This window comes from Anser anser (genome assembly GCF_964211835.1).
Source record: "Anser anser genome assembly, chromosome: 5".
Lineage (NCBI taxonomy): Eukaryota > Metazoa > Chordata > Aves > Anseriformes > Anatidae > Anser > Anser anser.
The window spans coordinates 31,375,819-31,402,366 of record NC_139725.1 but is presented as its reverse complement, the minus strand read 5'-3'; the positions used below and the strand labels follow the sequence as shown (position 1 = coordinate 31,402,366).

Here is a 26,548-nt window from a genome sequence, read left to right as displayed (position 1 = left end):
CTATAGAGGTCATCCCCAGCTCCCACCCAGTGCCTCCCACTGCCCTGTGCCAGGCAGAAATGCTCCATCCTGGCCTCAGCTAATCCCTGTGGGCCCAGCTGTGCCTGGATGTGCATGGTGCCTTCACTTTGTTTAGGCATATATGCCGGCATTGCACCCAGCTTTCCTCCTGACACACCCTCGTAGTCAAGTTTCTTTGTCCCAGTGAATGTTCTCGATGCTTACCAGCATTTTATGTGGTGGTGTTGTGTAGTCAGAGCTAGGAGCGAGTTGCACGGGGAAGCTGGTGCCCAACTCTCAGCCAAGGCTGAGAAATTATCCAGCCATTGCCCTGAGTTGCGGGGTGTTGTGGTAGGAGCTCGCTCCTGCTGTGCCCTTTGGTGTTTGCGTGGCCAAAGCAACAGCAGGGGACTGCAGCGGGAAGTGCTGCCTTCAGCGCACACAAACGTTTTTCAACTTCATCAAGATCTCTGGTGTAATCGCTTTCAAACGCCAGGCTTGTCTGCTTTCCGTTCCCGTTGACTCCAATTATACCTGCCTAACTGAGGCTGGGACCGACCCAGTATCTTTTGCACAGGGGTTTTATTTGTCTCTTGGGCTGGCAATTAAAGCAGGTTCTCTCCTACCAGTGCTGAATATTTGAGCTATCTGTAATTTATGTGCCTGTTTTTGCTGGAATGGGCAGCACTGAGGAGCGAAGCAATGCTCCTGTGTGTGGATGCAGCGGCGTGCCCTGTGCTTGGGCCTGCGCCTTTCCAGCCCTGTCCGCACCGGGCAGGAAGGCTCCAGGGCCAGGAAGTGAAGTGATAGGAGCTAGAAGCTCTGCCACAGCTGAAAGGTTTCAGAGCTCCATCAATTATTAAAGGACTTAATTCTTCCACAATTACTGGCATATTGCGGCATATTAGAGTAGAGGAAAGTTGGTCTTGGACCAAGTCAGACTGACCAATATATGAACCAAGGCCCACAGGTCCTTTCGGACTCACCTCCGTAGCAGCACCAGCAGCAATGGGCCACAAAACCGTGGACACTGGGGGAATCAGCCAGGTTCACTCATTTCCATGTAGAAATTCACATTGGCAATACTTCCTCTCCTACTTTTATGCTTTAGTAATGAAACCCAATGGTGCCTGCAAGCAAGACTTCCTTTGTTTCTTGTTTGCTTGTTTTTCTTAAAAGGCTGAGTTCAGCAGGGCTCTGCTCTGAAGAGGGGGAGGCCGGAGCTCCTCATCTGCAGCCTCTGGTGCCCACCCCTGCCATGGCCTCAGGGAAACCTGTTACATTTTTCTGCATGAAGTACTCCGGCTTCCCCAAATCACAGAGGTAGCGAGGCAGTTGGTGCTGTGGATCCTCACCTTACACATGCTTCCAAAGACTTCTGTTTACGAGCACTTGCACTCGAGCAGGCAGGCATATGTCCCTGCATCATAGTGCCTCGGTGTTGCCAGACGGGAAGGGCCAGGAAAATGCCAAGGGCTCCGTGTCCTCATCCCTTAGAAATGCTTGGTCTTTTTGTCAGAGCTGCAGCTCCTGGAGCCCTGGGATTCTGGCAGCCTTTTGGTTTGGTTAGATGGTTTGCTTTTTTAAGGACCTTCTCTAATCCTTCTATTTGCTTGGGAACCTTTCAAAGAGGAACCCTAAAAGGCTCAAGAATTAAAATGCAAATAAAACGTACTTTTAATAATCTACTGATTGGCAAACTTGGCTCAGAGTTTTTGTATGTGTGGGGTTGTTGACACCAGATATCTGTAAGCATGCTGAACTGCATTTTCAGATGGACAATGTAGGGCTACAGTTTTATATCACAGCTATAAAAACATATCCCTTATTAGAATTACAAGTTATTTTTCCCTCCTTTTTTTATGAATAACAGTAATAATTCTGTCTAATGATGGCAGTGGTCATAGCAATGCTTACTCAGTCTTAGGAAGAGGAAATTTTGCAGTTTCTGTGCATGCATGTTTGGATGGGGTTCCTGTGTCATTATATCTGTAATATGTATTTATGGTTGTTTAAAGACCTGAATAGTTTATGGAATAAATTCTGACATGATATAGCCAGGAGCCCTGTGGGTTTTCATTATGCTATTGATTAAAAAGCCTAGGACTACACAGTGAAGATAAAGGAAGGAATTGGGAACTGGGTGAAAATTCCTTTTGCTCTGTATAAATAATTTCACATTTGTTTTTTTCAAAAAAGGAGTCTTTGCTTATTTTTTTTCCTCAAGATAATCTCTGCCTTTGTTTGAAAAAGGTTATTGATTGGATTGTTAACTTAAATAGTCTGTGGCGGGTGTGACAGAGCACATGGCTGCAATTAATCTTGTGATGCAGAATCCATTATTGAAGAAGCACTAATGAGCCATTCGCAGGCCTTCGCTGGTCACAGAGCGCCTGGGAGCAGCAGATTGCTCCTGCCCTTTAATGTCAGTTTTGGTCTTTAGTGTTACACAGCCAGCGTAAGCAGAAGAGATTTTTAGATTTTTTTTAGGGTATTTCTGTTTAAATTCTCTGTACCATTAGCCTGCAATTGCGCCGCATGCAGGAGTCATAAAATGGTGGCTGAAATGCTTTCGCCCCCCACTCCTCAGATCAGATGTCCAGTGGACACAGTGTACAATTAAAGCCAGCGGCATGTGAAACGCGGATGTCACCGTAAAATATTGTCTCAGTCGCAGGGTTCAGATCCAGATGAGAGTTTTGACAGAGATGGGGGAGCATTCAGGGCTGATCTATACTTTAAAATATTGCTTTAAGACAAAGGGATGAGCTGTTGGAAACCTGCTAGCTGCAAGTTTTATTGTCTCTGTTGTTTATAGCTATTGCAGCATAGCAAAAGTTTAGGTAGAGAATAGTTATGGTAGATTAGAAACTGTCGATGTTAACATATCACCTTCTCCTTCAGCAGAACTACTCCCTGGATGTATTTTAGAGGTCTGTCTATTGACTTCAGTGACACCATAAATATGTGTTACTTCTGCCTCCTGTTAGATCCGTGGAGCTGATACAGACATGTGAGAGTGATCGGGAGTTTGCCAGGGCTGAGGCACCACCTAAATTATTAACCACGATCCTGCTGCAGACTCTCTGCTGCACACCTTAACCATATTGAATGCAATTTATCACAAGATTAGCAAAACAGTAGTATTTTTTTTCATCCTGACCAAATAACTGATGAAAGTAAGCAAAAAAGCCTTTCCAGCTCTCTGGCTTGTGCGCTACCATAGTATCTGTAACTGGAACCACATTTTTGACTGCTCTTTGTGTGAAGTAAAATTGTTCACAAGCTGAACTAACCTTTATATTTTCTAAAAGAGTTCAGATCTAGCAACAGAAGCTTGTTATGTGAAGCTACAGGGCTTTTTCCTCAGGTATTCCACCACAGAGGGAATGCCGTGATATGGAGCAGGGATGGTGCTCACTAATACAACTCCAGGAAGTCTTGGATGTGAATTTTCTCATAGGTTATGGAAAACACTGCTTTTTCAACCAAAGTAACAGGAAAACAGAGGGATGGTGATGGAGGAGAGCAGGCAGGGTAGGAAAAAAGGATTTTCATGTCTTGAGTGTCTACTGGCATGCTTGCCGTACACTGCAGTACCTTATCAAGCTGCTGGCATAAATAAAAATAGTCTTTCCAACTTCATTAGGTTGGGGCCATGGTACCGCATGGCATGTTATTTAATGTGAAAGAGGATCTGACTTGGAGGCTAAAGAAGGAGATGTCCATGAAGCGTTCCTTTTGCCTTGGACAAGTAATGGGCCCTGGGCTAACAGAGAGTGGTCTGTGGCTATGCAGACATGTCTGTGGCCATTTTTTTGAGACTCCTTTGTAGTCACAGCATTTGGAGAGAGAGACCAAAGAAGTAAGTTAGTATGTTTTGCAAAATATTCTCTCTTTGCTTCTAAAAAGCAGCCACAGCAGCCCTCACTCCACTAATAATATTTTCTAAGGAATCCTCAGCCCGCAAAAGCCCACTCCTTTTAGGCTCAGGGTGGGTGCGGTTCTTAAGAAAGGCTCTACAAAATAGGATGTATCACTTCCAGGATGGGGCTCACTGATATGAGATGCAGCACAGAAAACATGCAAAGGTATTTTGGAGGCGAGTGAGGAACTAGATAGTCAAGACTGATAGCTGGAAGGGAGCAGGAATGACTGCAAAGGGACAGAGACAAAGCAGTGAACAGAACCTGACCTTCATGTCGTTTGAGAAGGAGGTATGCTCTAGCTGGAGTCTGCAATGAGCAATGGGAGTATGCAGGCAAGTGAGCACGTGAATGCATGTATGCATTTAACTTTATTTATGTAAGTTTGATTCCATTCTTTCTGTTTCTTTTCAAATGTGACTGAAGCTATTTAACTGATTAACTCGCACCCCTCTATGAGTTATTTTCTTTGATATATTCCAGCGCTTCACAACCTTTCTGGATGCCGACTTGCAGCTGTAGGGATGAATCCCTCCCTGCTGTGTAGTGTGGCCCATTTGTTCTATTTACTGGTGTTGAAATGAGGTTCTGCATTTGCTGTAAATCAGATCTGGAGGATCATTTCAGTGTCATGTCAGGTTTTCTAGTTTGGTAGCATTAGAAATTACATGAGGTCCTCCCAGCCAGAAAAGGTCTCATGTCACAGAATTGCCTTCTGGGCAGTTGTGACTTCAGGGCCCCCAGAACTTCAGTTTGGACTTGGTTCTCAGTAAATCTCAGTAAAATCTGACTTCTGTTCTGTGCTGACATTTCAAGGGCTCTAGGAGTTAGTGATCTTCTTAGCAGGTCTGAGCTCATTGGTACTGTCAAAACACTTTGCTCAAAGGCTTAAAAAAGCGACATGAACAATGTCATTGGTCCCTCCTTCCTTAAATATCTCCTTTGTTTTCTGTTCATTTCTCTTAATAACTTTAATGCACACATTTCTTTGCTGGGCTTAGTTGTCATACCACTACCATGCAAATGTAACTGGAGAACCAAAATCCTTGTTCCACCGTTTGGTAACAACATGGGCACATAAAGGAAATATATTCCCCACAGCATTATTGCATTATCTGGCAATTCTCAGCGACTGTTTGCTTCACTAACTAGAAAATATAGATGCTTCTTATAGGGTGGTGATGGGTAATGTGATAACACAGCAAAGTACCACTGATAGGTCTGGTAATGAAGACAGTACATCTATGCCCATGTCTCCTGTAGCCATGCCTTTTCTTCTTATCAGAGAAACAGCTTTTTTTTTTTCTTTTTTTTCTTCTCCATTCTTAAAAAGACACCTAGGCTGGTGGAGGTGGAGGTGGAAAAGATTGCTTTCCACCCACTGGCTGTTTTCTAAGAACAGATCTGCTAGAGGTGAAAAAAGCCCACACACTCAATGGCGTAAGTTTCTGGAAGTAGCGTGCAGTAGTGCTGGATGTGCATACCTGTATTTCTAGATATTCTCTGCCTGTAGATGAGCAATTGAATAGCCCTGTCCCATTTCGCCTGCCCCAACTCTGCACAGTACAAATGCTTGTATGTGCCAGAGAGGGATGCTAAATGCAGGGCTTTCCAAGCAGGCAAGCGATAGCTTATTGTAGGAGGCTGCTTCAGCCAGATAGGGGTGGTTTGGGACTACAGCGCTTTATTTCAGCGGTATATTTTTCTTGTTTTGTTTTGCAGAAGGAACACTGATCCTACCTTTGGTTTGTTTGTTTGTTTGTATTTTCCCCTCCAGAAAGCCCATTGCTGACCCTGCTACTGTGATACTGCTGTTTTGCAAAGCTGGAGTCGAAACGCATGTAGGGGTGGGGGTTGTAACTGGCAGTTTGTCCTTCCCAATTAGATGTGACTGTTCTGCTAGCTTTCCCTTCTTTATTCCTTTCACTTAGTTCATTGTGGAGTTGGCTTGGGGTGTTTTCCTTTTGGTTTCTTGTTTTGATCCCAGGTTAGCTGTGCAATTTGGTTTCTTCTGTGCCAACCAACTTTAGCGGCAGAGCTCTTAAAAAAAATGACAGCTACATCCCTCCATCCTGTCTTGCCTCTTCTCTGTATGCTGCTGCTTCCACGTAAGCAAAGTTTACAGAATTGCTTCGCCCATCTGGATACCAGGAAGGGAAGTTCTGAAACGGAGAATAACCTCATTTCCACCAGGTCCTTCGGTCCGGTCGAAACAACGCTCATTGAAGCTGTAGTCCAATTGCTATTGAGATGGATGGGCTCTCTCTAAAATTGGGTTTGTTTCTGACTTCATCCTTTCTCTTGTTTTCTTTCAAAATATCAAACAAGCAAGCAAAACCAAAAAGCACAAACAAACGAACAAAAAAGCCTAAACCCAAACCCAAAAACCAAAGCCAAAGCCAAAAAGCCAAACCATTTTTAAGAGCTCTGAGTAAAACTGCTTTGCCAATGGGGAAAGGGTGGGGATGACTCTGATTTTCTCTTGTGCCCGGCAGCGAAAGGGTTAATGCCTGCTTTCCTCTTTGGTATCTGTTAGTTGCAGCCCATGTTGTGATCAGTCCATGTCCATGTGCGTTTTGTTCCCAAACATAATGCCGGTTTGCTGACGATGGGTAAGTGAGCCTTAACAATGACGGTTGTTTCCCATCTTCCTCAGGACACCCGACCTGCCTGCAGTTCACCACAAACATGACTGAGGCTGTTAAAACCTATCAGTGGCAGTGCATTGAGTGCAAATCCTGCAGCCTTTGTGGGACCTCTGAGAACGATGTGAGTTTTTTTACCTTTTCGTGCCAATAAGCATCACAGCCAGCTGCTGCCGTGCCTGCCCTTGAGAAGCAGGTGGCAATGCTGTGGGCCGTTGCCTTTCTGCTGATTTCCTACATCTCCTGGGAGGAGCTACTCCTGAGAGCAGGGATGGGCTCCTCTCAGTGATCCGCTCAGCCTCTGGTCTCTACTGAAATTACCACGGGTATCAAATAGGGCCACTTAAGATGGTGGTGTGCTCATTCAGTAGAAACTAGCTGGGGCCCATGCACTCATGTTGCAGGGAGCTGCAGAAGAGTAGTGTTTTTAGCATTGTAATCAGGAATAAATCTGAATGGTTGATAATCCCAGAGATGACAGGTATGTTCCTTCTGTCCAAGATTTTACCTACTCTGTTGTCATGATTTTTTAATCTTAAATATAATATTCAGGAAACAAGGAAGCATTTGGATTGGGATGGCTGAGCCTCTCATGAGTCACCTAATCACCTTTTCCAGTGATTTCCAAACCATGACCCAGAGTCTGAAGCTGAACTTTTTTTTCTTCTTCCCCCCCTGCCCCCCCAGTTAAAATCAAATGATAAGGGCCCTTGATAGTCTGTAAGAAACCTGGATAACTGGCCATGGCTGAAGAACCTTGGAGGCAGTAGTTAATGCTGCATTCCCTACAGCAGAATGAATTTGAAGCCTGAAATTTTAGTGGTGAATGAGGAAATCTGAGAATAGGGAGCTGCTCTGTGTTAGGAGCCAGGGGTACTTTGGAGAAGGATTTATCCCCAGAAGTGTGTGAAAGAGCTGCAGACCACGAGGTAGGATCACATTATTCACATCTCCTTCACAGAGCATATGCTACTCGGTTGAGTTTTGGATAACTGGCAAAGTCCAGGCTTTTGATGAGAAAGGATTCTTCTGAAAAAAATGGGATCCAGCATTGGTCACACAGGAGCCCAGCAAAGTGGGGAAGCCAGTCCTCTTCTCTCACTACTGACCTAACAGCCTGCAGGTCCTGCAACATGAAGCCACTTTGGAGAGAAAGTCCTCTGGTTCTCAGCGAGATTTCCCAGTTAGATTCTAAGAGAATTGTAGAGATTCTTAAGAGAGTCTAATCTTCTAAGAGAAGTTAGAAGTCTCAGAGGATTTCAGTTAGAAATCTCAGAGAGATTTCCAAACTGCCTTTGTGATGAGAAGGGCTCTCAGTGGCCTCTCAGAAATATGGTGGTTGATCCTGGACCCACAAATGTGATGTCTTTTACATCCTTTTACAATCCCAGTAACCCCTTAGTCTCTATGTTGCAGCTCTTTGCTCCTAGTTGAGCAATGCTGATTACCATGCTTATGTTTTCATCTTGGCATGAGACTAATGTGCACCATTTTATCTCTCTCTTCTCCTCTCCTTCTCTCCCTTTTCCCCTCTGTCTCTCCAACAACCCTGCCTCAGGACCAGCTGCTCTTCTGTGATGACTGTGACCGTGGCTATCACATGTATTGCTTGAATCCACCAGTCTTTGAGCCCCCAGAAGGTAACGTGTTAGAAGTCTGCTTTGAAAATCACAATGAAGTCCTTGTGGAGAAGAGTTTCAGAAAGGTGGCCTGGGCCATGTAGGGTTAAGGAAGCAGTAGGAAAGAACAGGCAGGTAGCACTGGAAAGAAAGCAAATGAGTAGGCTTAGAGGGCCTGTGTGATCTGAGATGTCCTGTGCAATCTTGCCTGGTTTCTACTTTCTCTTCCAGCACATGGCTCTTCTGCAGATCATGGATACCTTTGGATGTCCCATATGGCATTGGACGCCTCAATTTAGGCAGCTGAAGTGAGCTCCTGTGAACTGTGGCTTTGGACTTCCTAAGAAGTCAAGGTCACAGAGAGAAAGCCCCAGACAGGAAGCTATTCTCTGGAATAGCTGAGTCTGTTGTTGAGAAAGAGGATTGTGAGAAAAATCCTTCATTTTTCTCTGGCCTGTCGTTGCCTTGGAAGGGTGAGGGTTTTATGGTCTGTATTACATTGAGTATGCAGTTAAAACCTCTGAAGGGGATTCAATCTGACTATACTGCTAGTGGTTGCAGTTTGCCTCCTGGTTTAGGAGAGGAACTAGTCCCTTACTGTTATTGATTCTCTGACTGAAGTCTGCAGAGAGCAGTAGGAATGGAGAAGATGTCTGGGTGCAAATGACTGCAGTTTACATGAGGGGTGAGACAAGAATAATTACAAATTAATCATGCATGCAGGAGCTAAATGTTTGTAACTTTGATAAATGGGAAACTAAAATCAGGAGGGAAAAATTCGAAATGGAGCTAATAATTAGGTAAAGGTTTCTGTTTGGCTGGGAAGTGGTGTATTGAATGTACTAAGACATAAAACACCTATAAGCAGGAATGCACATCCCAGCTGTGTTTTAAGCTGTGTAGAGGGTCTACATGCATGACATCAAGGGCACCAGAGCCTGCTTCAGACACATACAGGCGATTCCAATGTCAGGAATGTTTGATATTCTATTCAAGCCAATCTTGACATAAACTCTGAGTATCTGGATTTGGTGTCATAAGAAGGATTTCTTCATTTGCAGGGAGTTGGAGTTGTCATTTGTGCCGGGAGCTGCTCAGAGAAAGAGCATCAGCTTTTGGTTTCCAGGCCTGAGGAGCTCCAGCAATCAAGAAACACTTTGCTCCTCATGTTGTCATACCAGCACACACTTCCCATCGAGAACACAAAGACACAACCCACATCAAAATGAATGGACGTTCAAGTACAGGAAGAGGTATCTGTCGTATTCACTGTCACTGATGCAGAACCTCCTGGGCTCTACTAGAAGGATCGTGTACTTTCCTGATGCTCCCGATGAAATCTCTTCACTGCTATGCATGGTTGCTGCTTACCGTCACGGGCTCACATGCATTATAGAAGGGGGAGGGTTGTTATATTGACATGGAGAAGTCAGTTTTGTGTGGCCTTGTGCTTTCTGTTTAGTCTTCTTGAAGGAGAAATAGTAAGATATCTCCCAAGGATTTATTGGTGAGTACGTTGTTGGGGAGCAGCACCAGTTACTCCTCAAGGGCTTGCCTGGAAATCTCTTTAGTGCAACCACTCTGTATTCATACGGGGCCTTGCGTTGCGTAAGTTCAGTACTTGCCAGGTTGTGAACAACACATTGTCACTGAGAGAAGCACTGATCAAAATTTTTTGAGGGTGACACTTTCTCCCTTGGATCAAATGCTTTGCTTTGGCAGATCTTTAGACATCTGGTTTTAGTATTTCTGACAGAAGAGCAGGACCATTATGAACACACACAGATGCTTAGAAAAGTCTACCGTGTTTGGTATTTTTGGATATTCATGCACACTGTCCCACTGCAGTGCCATCACACAGTTCAGACTCATCATTTTATTTTTTTTTGCTCAAAAAAAAAAGTGAATGGTTATGTATCTAACTGTCTTGCCATTTAGCTCAGAAAACTGAATGAAAGCAAAATGTCATTTTAAGTAGATCATAGAAAATGAAGGTGTCAGTTTTCTGAGCCATCTAAAGTAAGCTGAAAAAAAAAGGAGCAACATTGACTTAGGGTGATATGAAGCACTTTTGATTATTTTTTTAAATTTCTAAACTAAAATATTCTGCAATTGAAAATGGAAATTTTATTTTAGGAATTGTCTAATCAGGAAAAGATGTACTTTTTTTTTTTTTAAAATCAAAATAGTTACCAGGATCTATCTGAATGTTCTAATCATTTTGCCCCACAATTCTATACAACTGCATTTTTTGACAAACATGATAATTTGGCAAAAACCTTCCCAAGCTCTAGATAAAGGAGTAATTTACTGAACCTAATGTGGAAGGAAAGATTTTCATAGTTATTTTAAAATTTAAATAGAAATAGTTGTACTTTGTTTAAACAAACCTCTACATGTGAAATGGAGAAACATTAAGCAAGAGCATCATTGGAAAAATATTTTTAGAGTTGAGTCCCTTTGAATAACTTACAACATTGCTAGGAGGACAAGTGAGTACATTAACCATTTTTTACCAGATGCATCTTTAAGGTTAAAAACACGCAAGTCCCCAGACTGCCAAGTAGCCCAGAAAGATCATTTTCCTGGATATGATGTATATTACTTTCTATGCATAGATTTAAGTGGGATTAAAATATAAAGTTATGAGAGTCCCAAGCAGCATGTGGTTCAGGTTGCCTGTACTAGTAGGTAAGGACACTGAAGATTATATTTGGGATATTTATATTGGTTGAAACTTTTCTGCAAAATTAAATGTCCCTGAACACTTGAAAGGACATTGTGAAAGAATATCAGTGAGCTAATTTTTCTTCCTTCTCCTGGTAATTACACTTAGTTAGAATGAACTTTACTGACCTAATGCACTTTTCCTCATTATTTAGATAGTTTCTTCACCTTTTACATTTTGTAGCTTGCACAGTAGCCATGTCAGCTGTTGGATTTTCCCATGTGCTGTCATGAAGTAATTTCAGGCTTCAGTGGGAGTATTTTAATCTGTTAGAAAAGGAGTTTAGAAAGTATTTATCCTAGTCGTATTGGACCAAATTTCTTCTGGAGCAGCTGCGCTAGCTACCTGGGATTCATTCAATACCTTAGTTTCTGTGTGACTGCCCCCTGGGTGAGCCGAGCGTACAAAGATATTTGAGTATCACATGCAGAGAGTGCAAAGCGGGAGTCCACAGGCCTGCATGACACCACAGGTGTCTGGTACATGGCTGGACAAAGCTCTAAAAAAAATGTCAAACAAAGAATCTTCCTCATTCACAGTTTGAGGAACTGCCCATCCCTGTGGTCCCATTCAGATTTCTGTGCCATTCCCACCGCCCTGTCTGCTGTCACCCGGTTTGATGGGTGGTCCTAGGGACATGATCAGGAGGTGGTGTGATCCTCCTGGATGCATCACCTAAATCTCTGGTAGCCCTCTGTGGGCTGTTGGTGGGACCAGCTGGTGCAGGTCAGTGCTCTCTGTCCCTGTGATGGAGACATTGCTGAATGATCTCTGCTCTGCATGCACACCTGCTTTCCTGTTTTGCCCTTGTGATCCATACCACTGACTATTTTCTCCTCCCACACTATAGTGAACAGCATTGTTCATGGTTGTAAGTATTCGTTAGTGGCACTGCTGAAGTTTCATCGCTAATGAGGTATGACAGAAGGATAGATGGCTAGATCTTCAGTGGCAAAATATTGTTGGAGATCAGTGTAAGGTCCCATCAGCTTTTAAAAATGGAATGGATTTGTTGGAAAGTATATGTTTGTCGTGCAGTGGGCAGGGCAGCAAGGGGATGTTTTTCCTGAGCACTGACAAAGATATGTGAGCAGGGAAAGCTGCTAGTGAAGGCAGCTTGGTCTTCCCTTTAGCCTGGCAGACCGAACTGAGACAAAATTCAAGGTGTGCTCCTTATCTGCTCTGGGGATAGCTGGGATTTCTCTTTTTTGCCTTTTTTTTTTTTTTTTTAAAGTGATGTACCCAGTAAATCATCTCTGTACCTGCTCCCCTCTGTGGTGAAGTTCACACTCCATGTGTGAGCTCGTTGGCAGTCCTCAGGGTGATCAAACTCTGACATATTTCAAAACTCTTCTGAGTAGGCAAGGCAAGCTATTTTTTAGCACAAATCAGGCCAAACTACCATAGGAGGTGGTAGATTCTGCATCCCTCAAAGTCTTCAAATCAAGACTGGGCAGTTTCCCAGAAGACATATTTTAATTAAATGCAATTTTAGTTAATCACAAGAATGTCTGACTGGAAAAGGCTTGTGTTGTAGAGGAAGCTAGACTAGATGATGTAATTGTTCTTCCTGTCCTTATTATAAAAACAGATGTTTACCAGTCGAGGGGATGTATTTAAATAAAGCTGTGTCTGGGTAATGGCCTTAAAATATGTTAAACATATTCACAAAACCCTTCTCATTTTTAATCCATTTTGGGTAAACCTAAAAAAGGTCAGCTACAGAAAATTGTCTTTATGAATGCAGTAAATAGTGCATTACCTCCTTCCATTACGTCCTTCATGCCCTCAATGGCAGCTGTTGGTGCTAGGTACCTCAGGCTTTTCCAGAGAATGAACAATTCAGACTGCATTGTGTGAAACAATGGCTTGGTTCTGGCTTTCCCTCCATAGCACACGAATGCTGGGCTGTCCAGTTTTCTGGAAGCCAGAAGGGGCAGAGAAATGGTCTCAGTCTTCAGATTGCATCTGAAGCATTTGAGAAAACATACCTTAGGACACTCCTTGAGCTAGGAAAGTCACCGTTAAGTGTGTTCTGAAACAAATATTACTCAAAATAACTTTGAAATTGTTATTCCTCACCTTTCTTTAAAAAGGGCTCAGTAAATTCGGCCCCAAAGCAAGAGCCTCCTGCCCTGTGCCGTGCTGTGGGGCTAGTGCATGTTCCTCACACCTACAGCATCTCTTTTGACAGGGGTCATTTGGGAGGTGAGGACAGGACGGGGGTAGAAAGGAATATTAATTAAGCTTGCCACTTGGAGGAGTGGTGTACATTGTGTGCAAGGAAATTCCAGGTAGAGCTGGGCATGATTTTTCTGTGTGGAATAACTATTTCGAAAAAAAAAAAAAAAAGGTGCTTCTGAGGGGACCACAATTATTCACATATCCAAGTGCAATCTGGCAAATTATTTCATGTAAAAAATATGGGGGAAATATCAGAAAAGTTGAAACTGTGTGTTTCAACACATCAAGACCTTGCATTAGAAAAAAAAACACAGTATCTACTTAACAGAAAGTTAGCATCTATGGAGCATCTATGGAATAAGAATCCTCTAAGATGATGCAACTGGGTACATCTAAAAGAAGATAAATAAAACAGAGCAAATGGTAATCTCGAGTAGTAGAGACATTTCCTTAGTGAGACATCTTTAATCGGTTGATCTTGTCTGTCTGTCTACCCAATCAGTTAGCAATGCCAACTGTTAGTCTATAAAACTGTCTTTAGAGCAGAAGGGAAAAATGTTTTATGTTTTCCTGATATAAAAAAATGGACAAAGCAACAGTGAATACATTGGGAACACTTTGGCACCAGTCTAGGAGGACAGAAAAATGCAAATGTCATGGAGGAGGCAATTAAAGATGGATTGAGTTGTCACTTTTGTTGTGGGAGACTGCATGTTGGCAAAAGGAAATCATCTGAAATGTTAACAGTAAAGCAGTTGCACGTTTTTGTGAAAATAAGAGAGGAGCAGGCGGACAGGAGAGGTGCCCCACTTAGTGAGCTGCTCTTTTCATCTCATTGTACCCATCCATAGCTTCTGACCATCAGCACGTCCAGCAGGGATCATGGCACCACTCTGGACCAAGGAGTGGTGTGTTGCAGTCCTGCCTCTCCAGCTGCACCACGGGAGCCTTTGCCAGGTGCCACCACCGCTGCCCATCGAGGCACTCAGCTGAGTGTCTGCAGGAATGGCAAACAACAGCTCCTCCAGGGAACAGGGGAGGGACAGACTTTTTAGTGTTTACCCCTTTATTTCACAAGTGTCCGTGAGAACACCAGGTGTTTTGCTGCTGGGGAATCAAGCCAATAGCTTATTAATGTTTGCAATGTCTTTCTGCCACCCTGGGTGAAAATGCAAAGTATACTACAGTATTCACTCGCACATTTAGGGTATGCATTGGTACTGTTATTTTGAAATGAAGAAGCTACTATTTCCAGATCAGCTTACTGCCCTGCGTGTGCATAAAGTTAACAACAAAGCCCTTCATGCTGGAAAATTGCTGATTTTTCAGGTCCTGACGTTTTCTTTCAGACTCCCGTCAGTCTAGTCACCAATCTGGTCCAGCGCATTGCAGCAAACCCAAGGTTTCACCTCCACAGTGAGTCAGGAAATGTTCCCTCTCTCCCCGCGTTTCAGAAGGCAAGGTGAGAGAAGGGCAGTTCTCAGTCTTCGTATTCTGTGTGATAAAGAACAAGTCTCTTTCATGGTCATCGGGGTACATTGGGAAGTATCTGCTCAAAATCAAAGGAAAAGATAAGAACATTATGCCCAATGTACTCTTTCCTTCACATCTTTTAGAAGTGTAGCACAAGAGATGTGCCCCCACATACTTTTTTGAAGGCTATCGCAAGTGTATGAGGAATTTCCAAGTGTTCTCTCATTTGAGCTTTGTTATGGAATATCCTTCATTGTTCATCCTATTTTTTTTCTTCTCTGAAATATATTTCTGGAATTGAGAAAGTCAGTACCAAAGCTGATACGAAGGGTCTAGATCAATTCAGAGATAGAGGGAGGTCCAAGCTGAACCATCAACTTTCACCTCTCCCCTTTAGAAGTGCTTAACAAACCCTTCATCATTGCAGGGAATCAAACTCACATGCTGACTGAATTCCAATTCAGCATTAAGGTCATACAATTGTTCTTTTAGACTCTTCTGTAGTCATAAAATGTTCTTTAAAAATGCAGGGAGAAATGTTCCCTCTTTACCTTGATGGCATTCCTTTTTTGCGCTGCAGCGGAGATCAACAGTCCTCTAGTTTACTCTGACTTTCTTCCAGCACCGTAGCCTGGGTCAGCAGTAACGGGGACAGGTCCAGGAATAATCTGTTTCATTGAATTGCAGATGTAAGAGAGGCTTGAGAGCATTCAAGTAAATTGTCATCTGTGCTAGACGGTCAGATCTCCTAAGAACCAGAAGTTTGTGTACTTTTTAAGCTATTACTTCACCTGTTCCTCATCTGCCATTTCAGACGTGGTTGTTTTTTTTTTTTTTCTTTTTTTTTTCCACTAGAAGTGGCTGCAAAGAAAAGTATCAACTAAAACTGGGGGTGGAGGAGGCTGAGTTAGGATCTTTGCTATTGAACCTTTATTTGACGGTTGTTCAACATTGTCACAATTATTCATAAGGGGGGAAAGAAGGAGGCTAAATCTGTGACATCACAGTGCTTCTCAGATAAAACCGTGATGTCATCAGCTTTTTAATGCACTTTTGAAATGCTCAAGTAATGATCCCAAAATAGTGACATCCCCATTAATACATTGGTAGAGCCTTACCGTGTGATGCTGTAGTATTTAATTTTAATTAGAAAGACTTTAAGTTGTATATATAAATATATATATATATTTGTGTTTCATGTTAATGTTATTGCTGTAAATATGGCTCACCTACCAGAAGTAGATCTGAAGTCCTATAACAAGTGTTACTGACCTTGAAAGAGAAGAAGGAGGGAGAATATCTTATTTGTTTTGCTAAAGACGTGTCAGCGTTCTAACAAAATAAGAAAAAGCATTACCCCTTACAATATAATTGCAGTCGTATTTGGAACATGATTTTATTAACAAATGAAAGGGTACAGATTCACTAAATGTTAGGTCAGCTTCTCAGCTCTCTCAATCACCATTCCTCGATTGACTTTAAGCCAAGAGGCTGGTCTCGTGTCTTAAAAAGGCCCAATATAAGTAGCCCTAGTCTTTGGTCTTTATTTAAAAATGTGTATATCTTGCTAGTTGAGAACACCCAGCACAGACGAGAAAATAGGCATTTCTGCCCCAGCCAAGTCTGGTCTGTTTACTTTGGGTTTGGGTTCAGCCTGGTTCTGGTGGTGCCATGTCACAGGCTTCAAAGCAAAGTGAGACACCACAGCAGATGATTATGGAGCAGTCAGCAACCAGGGTAAATTTCGCCCTAACTCCATAGAATTTGGATTTGATTGTTCAGTTTCCAGTATACTCCCTTTTGATTTTCTGTAACCCCTTTATTGCTGTATTAGCAAACAGTGAACTACAGCACGTGATTTTCCTCTGTTTTATCAGGCCTCACTTCACTTGGCTCTGAGCTTACCTCCCTTCTCCATTTCTAATCTGTTCCAGTCTTCTTGATCTCTCTCCCTCTCTCCTCATGTGGAAATCTTCTCCAGCCCCTGTTGTTAGCACCTGTCCCTGGAGTCAGTCCTCTTCAGCTCCGTTCATTCCACAACAGCCTGAAGTGGAAGTTTGCACGAGGGATACGCCGTAGGTTTAGCGAGTGGTATGCAAACCTCCTAAGCAAGCCTTCCCTCCCAGTGGTACCTCCTGACAATATCTTTGCTTTTTAGCCACGCCATGAGTGGTCCCGAGGTCACCCCTGGGATATTTCCCTCCGTGGTGCCAGCTCATCCTGAGGGAATCTGTTCTGCACGGGGGAAGCCACGCGGCACTGCTGCCGGCACACGTGCCCTCCTTCCCCCGGTGCGCAGCTGGGGACGTGGTCAGGCTGATGGCAGGAGATCACATCCAGCACGGCTGCTCCCTGGAAGCCAAAGTGTTGCTTAGTAACCCACTCATGGAAGTACCAGAAGCATTTTTCAATCTGTCACGTTGGCGAAAAACACTGGCTTCTTAATTTAGAGGCATTCTGCTGCGCGTAGTAGGGCTTTGCTCCATTACCTTGCATCCAGCGCTATCTGCCAGCGAGGAAACAAACCCCCCCCCTGCATGGAGGGGCTGGCGGTGGGGGAAGAGGCACAGCAAAGATTTGCTCAGCATTGTCTGCGAAGCCTTTAGCCATTTCTCCTGACATCTAGACCTCATCTTAACTCCCTTCCTGTGGGAGATATTCCCTCCTTATGATAGTGCACTCCAGGGTCCTATAGCAATTGGCCAAACAGGACCCTGCAGCACCTTCATCTATTATGAGACATTACTGCAATAAAACATGGTGTGTCATACAGAAACTGGATGAGGTATTGCAATATTTATGTTGTAAGCCTCAGTGTCATGGACAATTGCTACAGAATAATGTATGTCTTTTTTTAATGTGGTGGAGTCATAGCAGCTTCACCAGAGCACACGGAACACAGACCATCTGGGAGTACATGGTTTCCTCAGTTATTTTCAAGTTATTGCGTTATTGAGAATTAAATGAAAAACATCCTCTCATTTAAAAATAGACTGTAAAGGCTTTTAGGTTACTTCCCTTCCTCTTTTAAGTATAATTCAATTTGGGAGCTAAACATCTAAGAACTGTGTTCTGACTTAAGAGGCTTGCTCCTTTATCTGGCACTGTTTTATCCTTAAAAATGGCTTCAAGAAGTAACCGGAGGACTTTTATTTGCAGTACCTTATTGATTTTGCTATCAAGTCTCCTCAGTTTGGAAGTGAAAAGGTATTTATGCAATGTCTAGCTTTGAGCTCTGGGGTCCAGCTGGGTTCTTCCTACCCCGCTTCTCATCATCAGAATGAGTAGAGCCATCAAGATACTGTATGACCCATTTCTGTGACTTGGCTCTTGCTGTCAGAGTGTGTCCCTGGAAGCCCTCTGCAAAAAAATGAAGGTGTTTTATGAGGGTCATGGAAGGTCCAGAGTGTCCTGAAGTCCAGGTGTCAGACAAGTGATCCTGAGAGGCTCTTTCAGTCATCAGAGACTCTCTTACCCACGATGATGCTCAATACTGCAGTGATGAAATCATCAGGGTTTATTTCTCGTGCAAATCCCTTTCAATGAAAGGTCAGTGACACATACAACAGTTGTGGTCTAAAACTTAACACAGCCTAAAGATGAAAAAACATCCGACAACATGAGAAGATCCCAATTTGATCTTTGGGGAATTTCTGAAGAAGTAAGTACATTCCTGTAGTCCTTCCTAGTCTAATAGCTAAGTTTGGGTATGGGGTACAGTTTCTTTACATTTTAGTTTGTGTATAGTTTAAGAAATACATGAAGTAGACAAACAATGTTCCTGCTGGTTGGTGTGTGACCAGCGTAAGAGCAATTGATGATCCACCCTGGGGCTCCAAGTGCAGAAGTGTCTATCTCACACAAATGTTCAGAGAGAACTGGTGTCTCTGGGGGGCAGGGAGCATTTTTGGCACAGGAGACAAAGACTGGAGGGAGGCCTGATCTACATTTTAATTCTTAGAACTGGTTGTGCCAGCTCATGATAGATGGAAATCTTGCCCTTGTGATGCTATGCTCCTTGGAGAGACGATTCAGAGAAGAATTAGGTGTACAATATATTGTTTGTTAGAAAAGTAGCAGGGTATCTGTTTCCAGTCTTCTAATACCTTGACCTTGGAGTTTGTTCGTAATTAAATAGTCTTGTCTTACCAGCTAGCCATTGAAGCAAAAGAGCTGTTGTTATAAAGGGAGGGGGCAAGAGAAGAGCAGGCAGACCGGGTGTTTCTAGGCAATATTGAGAAAGCACAGCCATTCCCTGCATTCACAACACCTCTTTCTTCTGCATGTTCTGCAAGGTAAAATGATTTGAGCTGAGAGATATTTTAGAGCACCTGGGTTAGTTAGCTGCAAAGCAGGGGCTGTTCTGTTAATGCCCATTCCTGCTGTTTAGTTTTTGAGGTTTTTATCTGTTTATATACTCACAGCCTTCTTTTCAACATGGAGGATGCTCTAGGTTATCTCTGTTTCACCTAGCTGGGATCTACCCTTACAGAAACAACAAAATGTGGGCTGGAGCCTGCTCCACCTCCTGGCTGTACGTACCCCTACATATACATGTCTGCATTGTAGTGACTTTTGTAATGTGTTGACTGTGGTGCCAAGACAACATGGCTGGAGAAAATTAGGGATAGTTAAAACTTAATGTGAATAGAAAATCAGTCAGTGAAAAGGCAGTACAGCTGAAAAAGTTTTCTTACCTTGAGCCACCATCATGTCTTCTACAATCTGCCAACTACTGTATCCCCTAAATAGCCTTTTGTCCTCTTTGCAGCAGAAGAGAACTTGACTTTTGTGTCTTTGCTCCAAGCTGGAGCCACTGGCATTCAGTCTTTTTGTAATGTCCAGATGAATCAAAAAGCTGGCCTTGACATGGGTTTGCCAACTCCCGCAGCTTCCCAGCAGAATAATCTAATACCAGTCAGTGAATAGACTGGAGGGGTTCTGGGGTGCTACTGACTGATGAGTGCCATTGAAATATTGGTGCTCAGGGCAATAGTGATAAGGAGGTTTTGTATCAATGCTCGTGAGAAAAACCTGTCAGTCTCAGATGAAACTGATTGTCCTGTTAGTCACAGGGTAAGCACAGATGCAAGCCAGAACAACTGAGTGAGAAAATAAGACTTGCTGCCTGATGAATACCCCAGACGTCCCTCTTGCTTCAGAGAAAACACCCTTCTGTGACTGAAGCTGGGGTGGCGAGGAGGTGGGCTCACAAGGCTAGAGAGCGATGTCACTGCAGCACATTTGTCACAGTGTCTTCAATCGTGTAAATGTACAAGAGTAGTATAAAAATGCCTGTCATTTTTTTCAAATTCCTTTTCAGCTATGTACACTACCTCCAGGTTGCCTGTTGCTTCCCCATGTGAGGCCTAATTGGAGTTTACACTATGCTGCTTGGTATTCATTTACTTTTGGTGGCCACAGACCAAGGTTACAGGTTTAGGAACCAGAACATAATCATAAGGACAGCTTCTTGTGTTATTTTTCTCTTTCCCTCCTTTGTAAATGTGAACCTTCCTTTTGAACTCTGAAGTGACTGTATTGTTACAATGTGCGTATGTAGAGATTTGTTTTGATATGGCTTGTGTGGAGGACTTCTGCTCCTCTTATCTCACACTCAGTTTTCTTAAGTGCTTGATAGCTTTGCCAGCCTTTTGTGGGGGAGGAGAGGTGATGGGGTGGGTTCCTACGCTTCAAACTTGACGCTTTTCGAGGGAGATTTGCACAGCTTTGCACAGAGCGGTATGAGAATCCAGAGTGCTCCCAACTGTTCTTAAGTAGTCCTGATCTGGCTTCTGCCAGCAGAAACAGATCAGTTTTGAAACCCTCAAAAAAAACCATGTTGCTCAATGCTATAAGCCAGCACTGATCAAGAAGGCCCATTGGTTTGTCACACGTGGAGACATGCGTGATGTTCCCCCCCAGCCTGTCTGAGCACAGAGTGAATCACACCCTTCGCTCATGACAACTGACATTGCTCTGTGGGTGCTAAAGGAGCTACCCCAGTTTGCACCAGCCAAGGATCAGCCCTTCTGTGTTTTCATGGTTAGGAAAACCGTGAGTGAAATCCTACGGAGGTTTGAGAGAAGAGAGCAACGTGTGTTGGAACCTCTCAACTTTGCAGGATTTCTTTGGTATTCATACACATCTGCAAGAATGTATTCCAAGCATCTTGTACTGTTATTAGTAACTTGTACTGTAGTTTGTTAGCAGTGTTGACTACCTACGTAGCTAATATTCTGTTGCAACTTAGAAAAAGTGTAAACGATTGCAGAAAACAGGAGTTTAGAACTTGTATGTACTTTTTTTTTTTATATTAAAGCACTACAATTAAAAGTACAAGCAAAAATGCTCCTGTATCCTTTGTTGCATGTCCAAACAGATGTGTGGAAAGACAGGGAGAGAGCTCGCTTTCTGAGATCTTTCCTGCTTGCTCTGGTACTTCACAAAATGAGATAGTCAAACTCTGGAGAAGGTCTCCGTATGTTAAAGTTTCTTCAGCAATCAGAAGACGTCAGTAGCCTAGTCCACTATCTGTTATAAACTCATGCAGTCCCTGAGACCGAAGCCTAAGCTGGACAAGTCCCAGGTGTCCAAGGGAATGCCGGGCCAACACTTAGCAGCGATTCATGGACGTGAGGAGCTACAAAAGCCCTGGTAAGTGGGGGCAGTTTTAATGAACACGTCCACTGCGAAGTATGTTAGGTTTCTTGTATTTTTATCACAAAGTACCTTGGAAGTCACTGGCAGTCTGTTGATGTTAAAGAGGAGGAAAAGTGTCCTCAGCCCAGAATTATTTCAGAAGTACTAGGAAGTTGTGGGTTTGGGTAGAGGAAAAGAGGTAGAGGAGAACAGCTGCACATGCAGGCAACAAATGGTCCTTACCACATGTCCCAGAAATTGTTTTTCTTTTCCCCTATATGAAATGTGCTGGTCCAAATACTTTTCTGGATCACATCACTGTGGGGTCAGAGTGCACAAACAGACATCTCTAAAGCGGCTTGTGATCTGGTGATCTCAGCCCAATTCTTAGTACCCAGATGCCCATAATACGAAAACAACCATCAAAACTGTCTCTTTTGCTGGCACTGTTTAATCAAAGGGACAATGGGAGAGAATGGCAGTCTTATTTCTACAAAGAGCCCTTCAATGTCAAATTTGCCATACAGTAGAGTAGCATTCACCTCTGTGGCACAGACCACAGCCACTCCAGAGAGGAACAAAAGCTCTCAGACAGCACGCAATTAATCCAGCATCTATTAAACCAAGCACGGGTAATTTTGAAGGAACGTAACAGATTTCTGCTTTAAATTATTCTAAGCACTATTTTTTAACTCTACATGGTACGCACGTCTCAAAGTAAAAAAACAGAAGCCTGTGCTTCTGGCAGCTGTTTTCTTCTGAGTAGCTGTTTTACCTCCCCAGCATCTCGTAATCCTGAGACAAAAATCAAGTAAAGCACAGCAAAGGAAAAACATTAAAATGCCGATGGCTTTTGTGCTGCCCACAGCCATGATCAGGTGCCCAGTGCAGGAGCAAACGATTACTTCCATGACCAAGGGTACTAATGAAATCTGGCTTCCTATGGATTTATGACAATACGTTGCCTTGGTGCCAGAGACTTGAGGAGTTAGTCTTTCTGTTAATATCTTGAATCCAGATGAGGATTTTATCAGCAATCGGCTCTGGAATGGCTTAATAAACTCTGAAGTGGTGATACGTTTAGAAAAAAAAAAAAGATAAATTGCTCATGACATACAGTGAAAGACTAAATTTAGTGATGGGAATGCAAAGGATAGTATAGAAACACAGGTCAAAACAAATATATCTTGCCTGCTGAGTCCTAAAAATGAGTCTACTGTTATTTGTATTTCTGTAATGTCTCTCTACACTTAGAACTTTTTACAATGCAACTATTTTGAATAACAGTGTAATTAATTGCCACTTTGGTAGTTCCAATAAAAGACATAGAGTAGTTGCAGCAGTGAAGTATAAAGGTGAAAACAAACAATGTGTTTTCACAGAGGAGGAAAATTTCCCAGAGATCTAAGCTGGACAGTTTCTTTTTTATTTTTACTTTTTAATATCTATTTGCAAGTGATTTGGAAAAACAGGTTGAAAAGTGAGGTGGAAAGTTTACTGAGAATGAAAAATGGTTCAAAACAAGAGTTGATTGTGAAGAGTTGCAGAAGTTTTTCATGATAATCAGTGAATGGGTTTTAAAATGACAGATGAAATCTACTGTCAATAAATGCACAGTAATGCTTCTGGGAAAAAAAAAAAACAACAACTAATTATACATGCATAATGAGGGGCTCTAGATCAGCCATCACTGCACAGGAAAATGATCTTGGCGGCGTTGCTAATCTGAGAAAATGACAGGTCAAGGCTGAGCAGGTGTCAAAAAAACCCACAACAATAGCAAGTAAAATGTTAGGAATTACTAGCACGGGGGAAAAAGAAGAGGAAACAGAAGACATTGTGAAGACATTTTTATGTCTTTGCATAATTCTATGGTAGCCTTTAGGAGAGCAAGGAGAGGCACAGGGGACAGGCAGGAAGCGTTGGAGCTATGGGGCAGTTTCCATGCAAGGAATAAATGCAGTGGGACTTGTGGGCTGGCAGGAGAGATGGCAAAGCACAAGAGACAGGTCTGCAGGTTTGCCAGGAACCAGCCACCACCATGAACTAGCTTCACCTTCAGCCCCAGAAGCACCCGGATTCCTGCAGCACACAACCCAACTGTGGGTACATGCCCTACACTCATCTTTCTTCTCACGAGCTTTTAGCCTCCAAGCTTCCTTCAGAGGTCACGGTAAGGGAAAGTGAATCCCCTAGCAGGCCCTGTGACCCAGCACCATACGGCTTTACTTTGGTTCTCACGTTGTATCCGCAGAGTTTATATCTATTCCTGGACATGTTTTCCTGTCACTTTAGTTTGTGCCCATACTGGGGGAGGAAGATCTTTTCGACACCTTAACTGTACTCCTTCTTGATCAAGTGATGCTGTGCCTGCTTATTTAATTTAGCACAGCTGATAAAAGGTTATCAAACAGCTTGTGGTTGAAGCTTTCAGCATTTTCCTGGCACAAAATATGTATGAAACAATAAGTCTAAACTCGGCAATCCACAGCTAAATTCAGGGGGTGGAAAGCTAGCACCACATAAGCCGAGGGTGAAACTCCCATCCCTTTGTGTGGGACGGGATTTTATCTCTAAGTGTGGGAGCTTCCTAGGAAGTTGTGAGGCTGACTGCAAAGACTGAAGGAGGCCTTTCACAACAGTAGAAATTGATTTAATGGCTTTTTATTTTGCACTCCCAAAAGGCCCTAGTGCAAATATGTGTTTTGATACTGCAATAGCTCGCTGCTTTGCAATCTCTGCTTCAGTAATTTTTTTTACGTGCCCACCATATTCCCGGGAAGCAGGAATCTGTAGAAAGGGAACCAGCCTCCTCCCCGAGGCTGCCTGCCTGGTGCTGAGCGGCAGAAAGACCTGTCAGTCTCACCGAGAAGCTACGGAGAGCAAAAGTACCTCCCCGGCAGCCTGACCTTGGCAAGGAGACAGGGGACTCGACGTTCGCGACAGGCGGCAGCTCCCTTTAATAAATATTTCACGGCAGAGAGCCGCAGACTTGGGGAGAAAATGGAGGGCAGGGTTCAGCCTGTGACGCAAGGTGATGTGACCGGACCTTGTCTAGTAGGGCTGGAGGCCACCTAATTGGCATTCCCGCGCCATGCTTGTGAAGAGCATTCTGTAGTCCTCTGGGAACGCAAAAATAATTAAAAGGCCCCTCAGCACACAGTGTTGCTAATGGGCTATTGCCTGCCATGTGATGTTTTTGTGCTCAATTAGAGCTGAGCAACACAGGCTGCTAAAAATTCACGTTCCCCCTCCGAGAGACACCTGGGTGGACTGAGCCTCCCCTTCCTCTGCACGACGGCCCTTCTCATACATCATCACCCTGCAGCGCTGGCGATAAGGAGCCAAAGGAAGAGGTGACAGCTAAGCTTCGTGCAGCAAAGTACACATCACTCTGTTTACTGCGTTGCAGACCGAGCTCTGGCATGGGCAGCCTGAGAGAGCAAAGCTGTTCAGCTCAGAGCAGTCATCCCAGCGTGCCCGGGCACCGCCGCAGTGACCTTGAGTTGCAGAATGACTGTGCATATGGCGTGAAGCAGAGGCCCTGGACCTCTTCCAGGCAAGCGCTCACTCGCGCATTGCATGTCTGTGTGGACTGCTGGCTTCTCACAGCACCGTGCACGGCTCAGCCAGCGCCAGCTGCGGCTGCCTGGCAGAAGAATTCCTCCAAAACCCCCCCTTTCCTCGCCCTCCCGCCCCCAACCTTGCGCTCTGCACAGATCCTGTATGAGACGATGCTGAGAGACCTATCAACACCTTTTGCGTTTCCTCAGGAAGGATTTGGCCACCTCAAGGCAGTTTCTCTCTGCAGTCTCAGATTTGCCTTCTGTCCAGGCACCTCTTCTATTTAACAGCTCTGCCGCAGAGGCTCCCTTGCCAGGTCTTTGTGCCCAGTGTCTTGTGCCTGGTGCTCTCACAAGCCTTGACTTGCTTTGCAAGCCATCATTGCTTCGTTTGGGCCAAAACAACAATTCGTCTCCAAGGTACGGTTGGTTGAGTATTCATGGGCTAAACTTTAGGTAATTAGCATTGTTAATGTTCTCTGTGTGATATTACAGCTGTGGGCCTCATTAAAATGTTCTCCCGGGAGAAGCCAGGCGAAGAGTCAGGTGTCAGCCTTGCTTCATGTGGAAAAGCCTGCCGGTTATTCAGAGAGAATTGTTTGTTTAAACACAAGACTCACACACATCGGCGTATTTAATCCCTCACGCTTCCGACAGCCTGCGAGGTGGGCTGAGCTGCTGGGCAGCACCTGGTGCGGCTCAGATGGCCGGCCCCTGGCAGCACCATGTCCAGGAGGTACCAGGCCCGAGGGAGGGATTCGGCAGCAAGGGTCTCCATCTGCTCTGCCCAGAAAAGCCTCGGGCCTGTGGGCTCCTCCCCAAAACGCAGGCAGCGGGCAGGGACCTGCCGGGCAGCCTGACCCCGTCAGAAAACACCGTGAGATCCTGCCCGCTGCCTGGGCAGCCATGGCATCTCCCCTGAGCAGCGGGAGACTAATGAGTGATCTTAAAAGAAAGTAGAAAGACAAAAAGGCCACCAAGGAGATCAAACTAGTCTGAAAAGCAAAGTTCAGACTGGTGAGAAGAAAAGCAGAGGTCGCATTTCACTCTGGTGGATGTTTCCCGTTCTTTTTGCTAGGGAGGCTCCACCGGGGAGAAATGAGAAGGTAGCAGCTCTTCCCACCATGGACTAACCTCCCTTGGTGTGGGTCACCACACGAGCCACACATCGTGTCAAGAAGCTCCATGCCTCCCTTCTGTGTCTTCCTGGGGCTCCTCCAGCCCCTGCTCCATGGGGAGGGGACGGCATGGCCCAGGGTGGTGCTGGGAGCCCCAGGGCCACCCTCCTGTGGCACCTCTGCCAGTAAAGCTCATCGTCCCACCCTGCCTCCATACGTTACACAAGGAATGGGAGAGGCGAGCACATGGCGGCCATGTTACCGCCCTGGGCAGGGGAGTTATGCCCCTAGTAAGAGGCCTGGAGGAGTCTGTATAGCTCAGGTGCTGGGCACTACAAATGCGGGCTCTGCATTCGCTCTGTTTGTGACCTTTCTGAGTCCTTTTCACAAAGCCTGCCAGCAGCTGGTCAGGCAATTATTTGTGAACGAGAGCTGGGCTTCTTCAGCTGAAGGTGGTAGCTGTGGACAGATGTCAGTGCAACACATGGGCACGTCCCAGCTGTTTGCAGGCTCTGAGCACAGACAGAGATGTATGTTAACAGAGACAGACGTAGACAGAGATGCATGTTGGCTCCACACCTAATGTGCCAGTAACTGCACAGAATTTTAAGCGTAAATGCTGCCGCTGTTGCTATTTCTTAGATAATTTT

At 44.2% G+C, this 26,548-nt stretch overlaps 1 protein-coding gene across 7 annotated transcripts in view; it reads left to right on the top strand.

Moving 5' to 3' along the window:
* Positions 1 to 20,924, top strand: part of DPF3 (double PHD fingers 3) — a 170,606-nt gene extending 149,682 nt beyond the window's left edge. For all 7 annotated transcript variants that reach the window (XM_083839354.1, XM_083839353.1, XM_083839358.1 and 4 more), the window contains 3 exons: positions 6,583 to 6,695; positions 8,130 to 8,211; positions 9,252 to 20,924. In XM_083839354.1, coding sequence (XP_083695480.1) covers positions 6,583 to 6,695; positions 8,130 to 8,211; positions 9,252 to 9,322 — 266 coding nt within the window. In that variant the 3' untranslated portion in view covers positions 9,323 to 20,924. The remainder of the gene's footprint in view (positions 1 to 6,582; positions 6,696 to 8,129; positions 8,212 to 9,251) is intronic.
* The last annotated feature ends 5,624 nt before the right edge of the window (positions 20,925 to 26,548 follow it).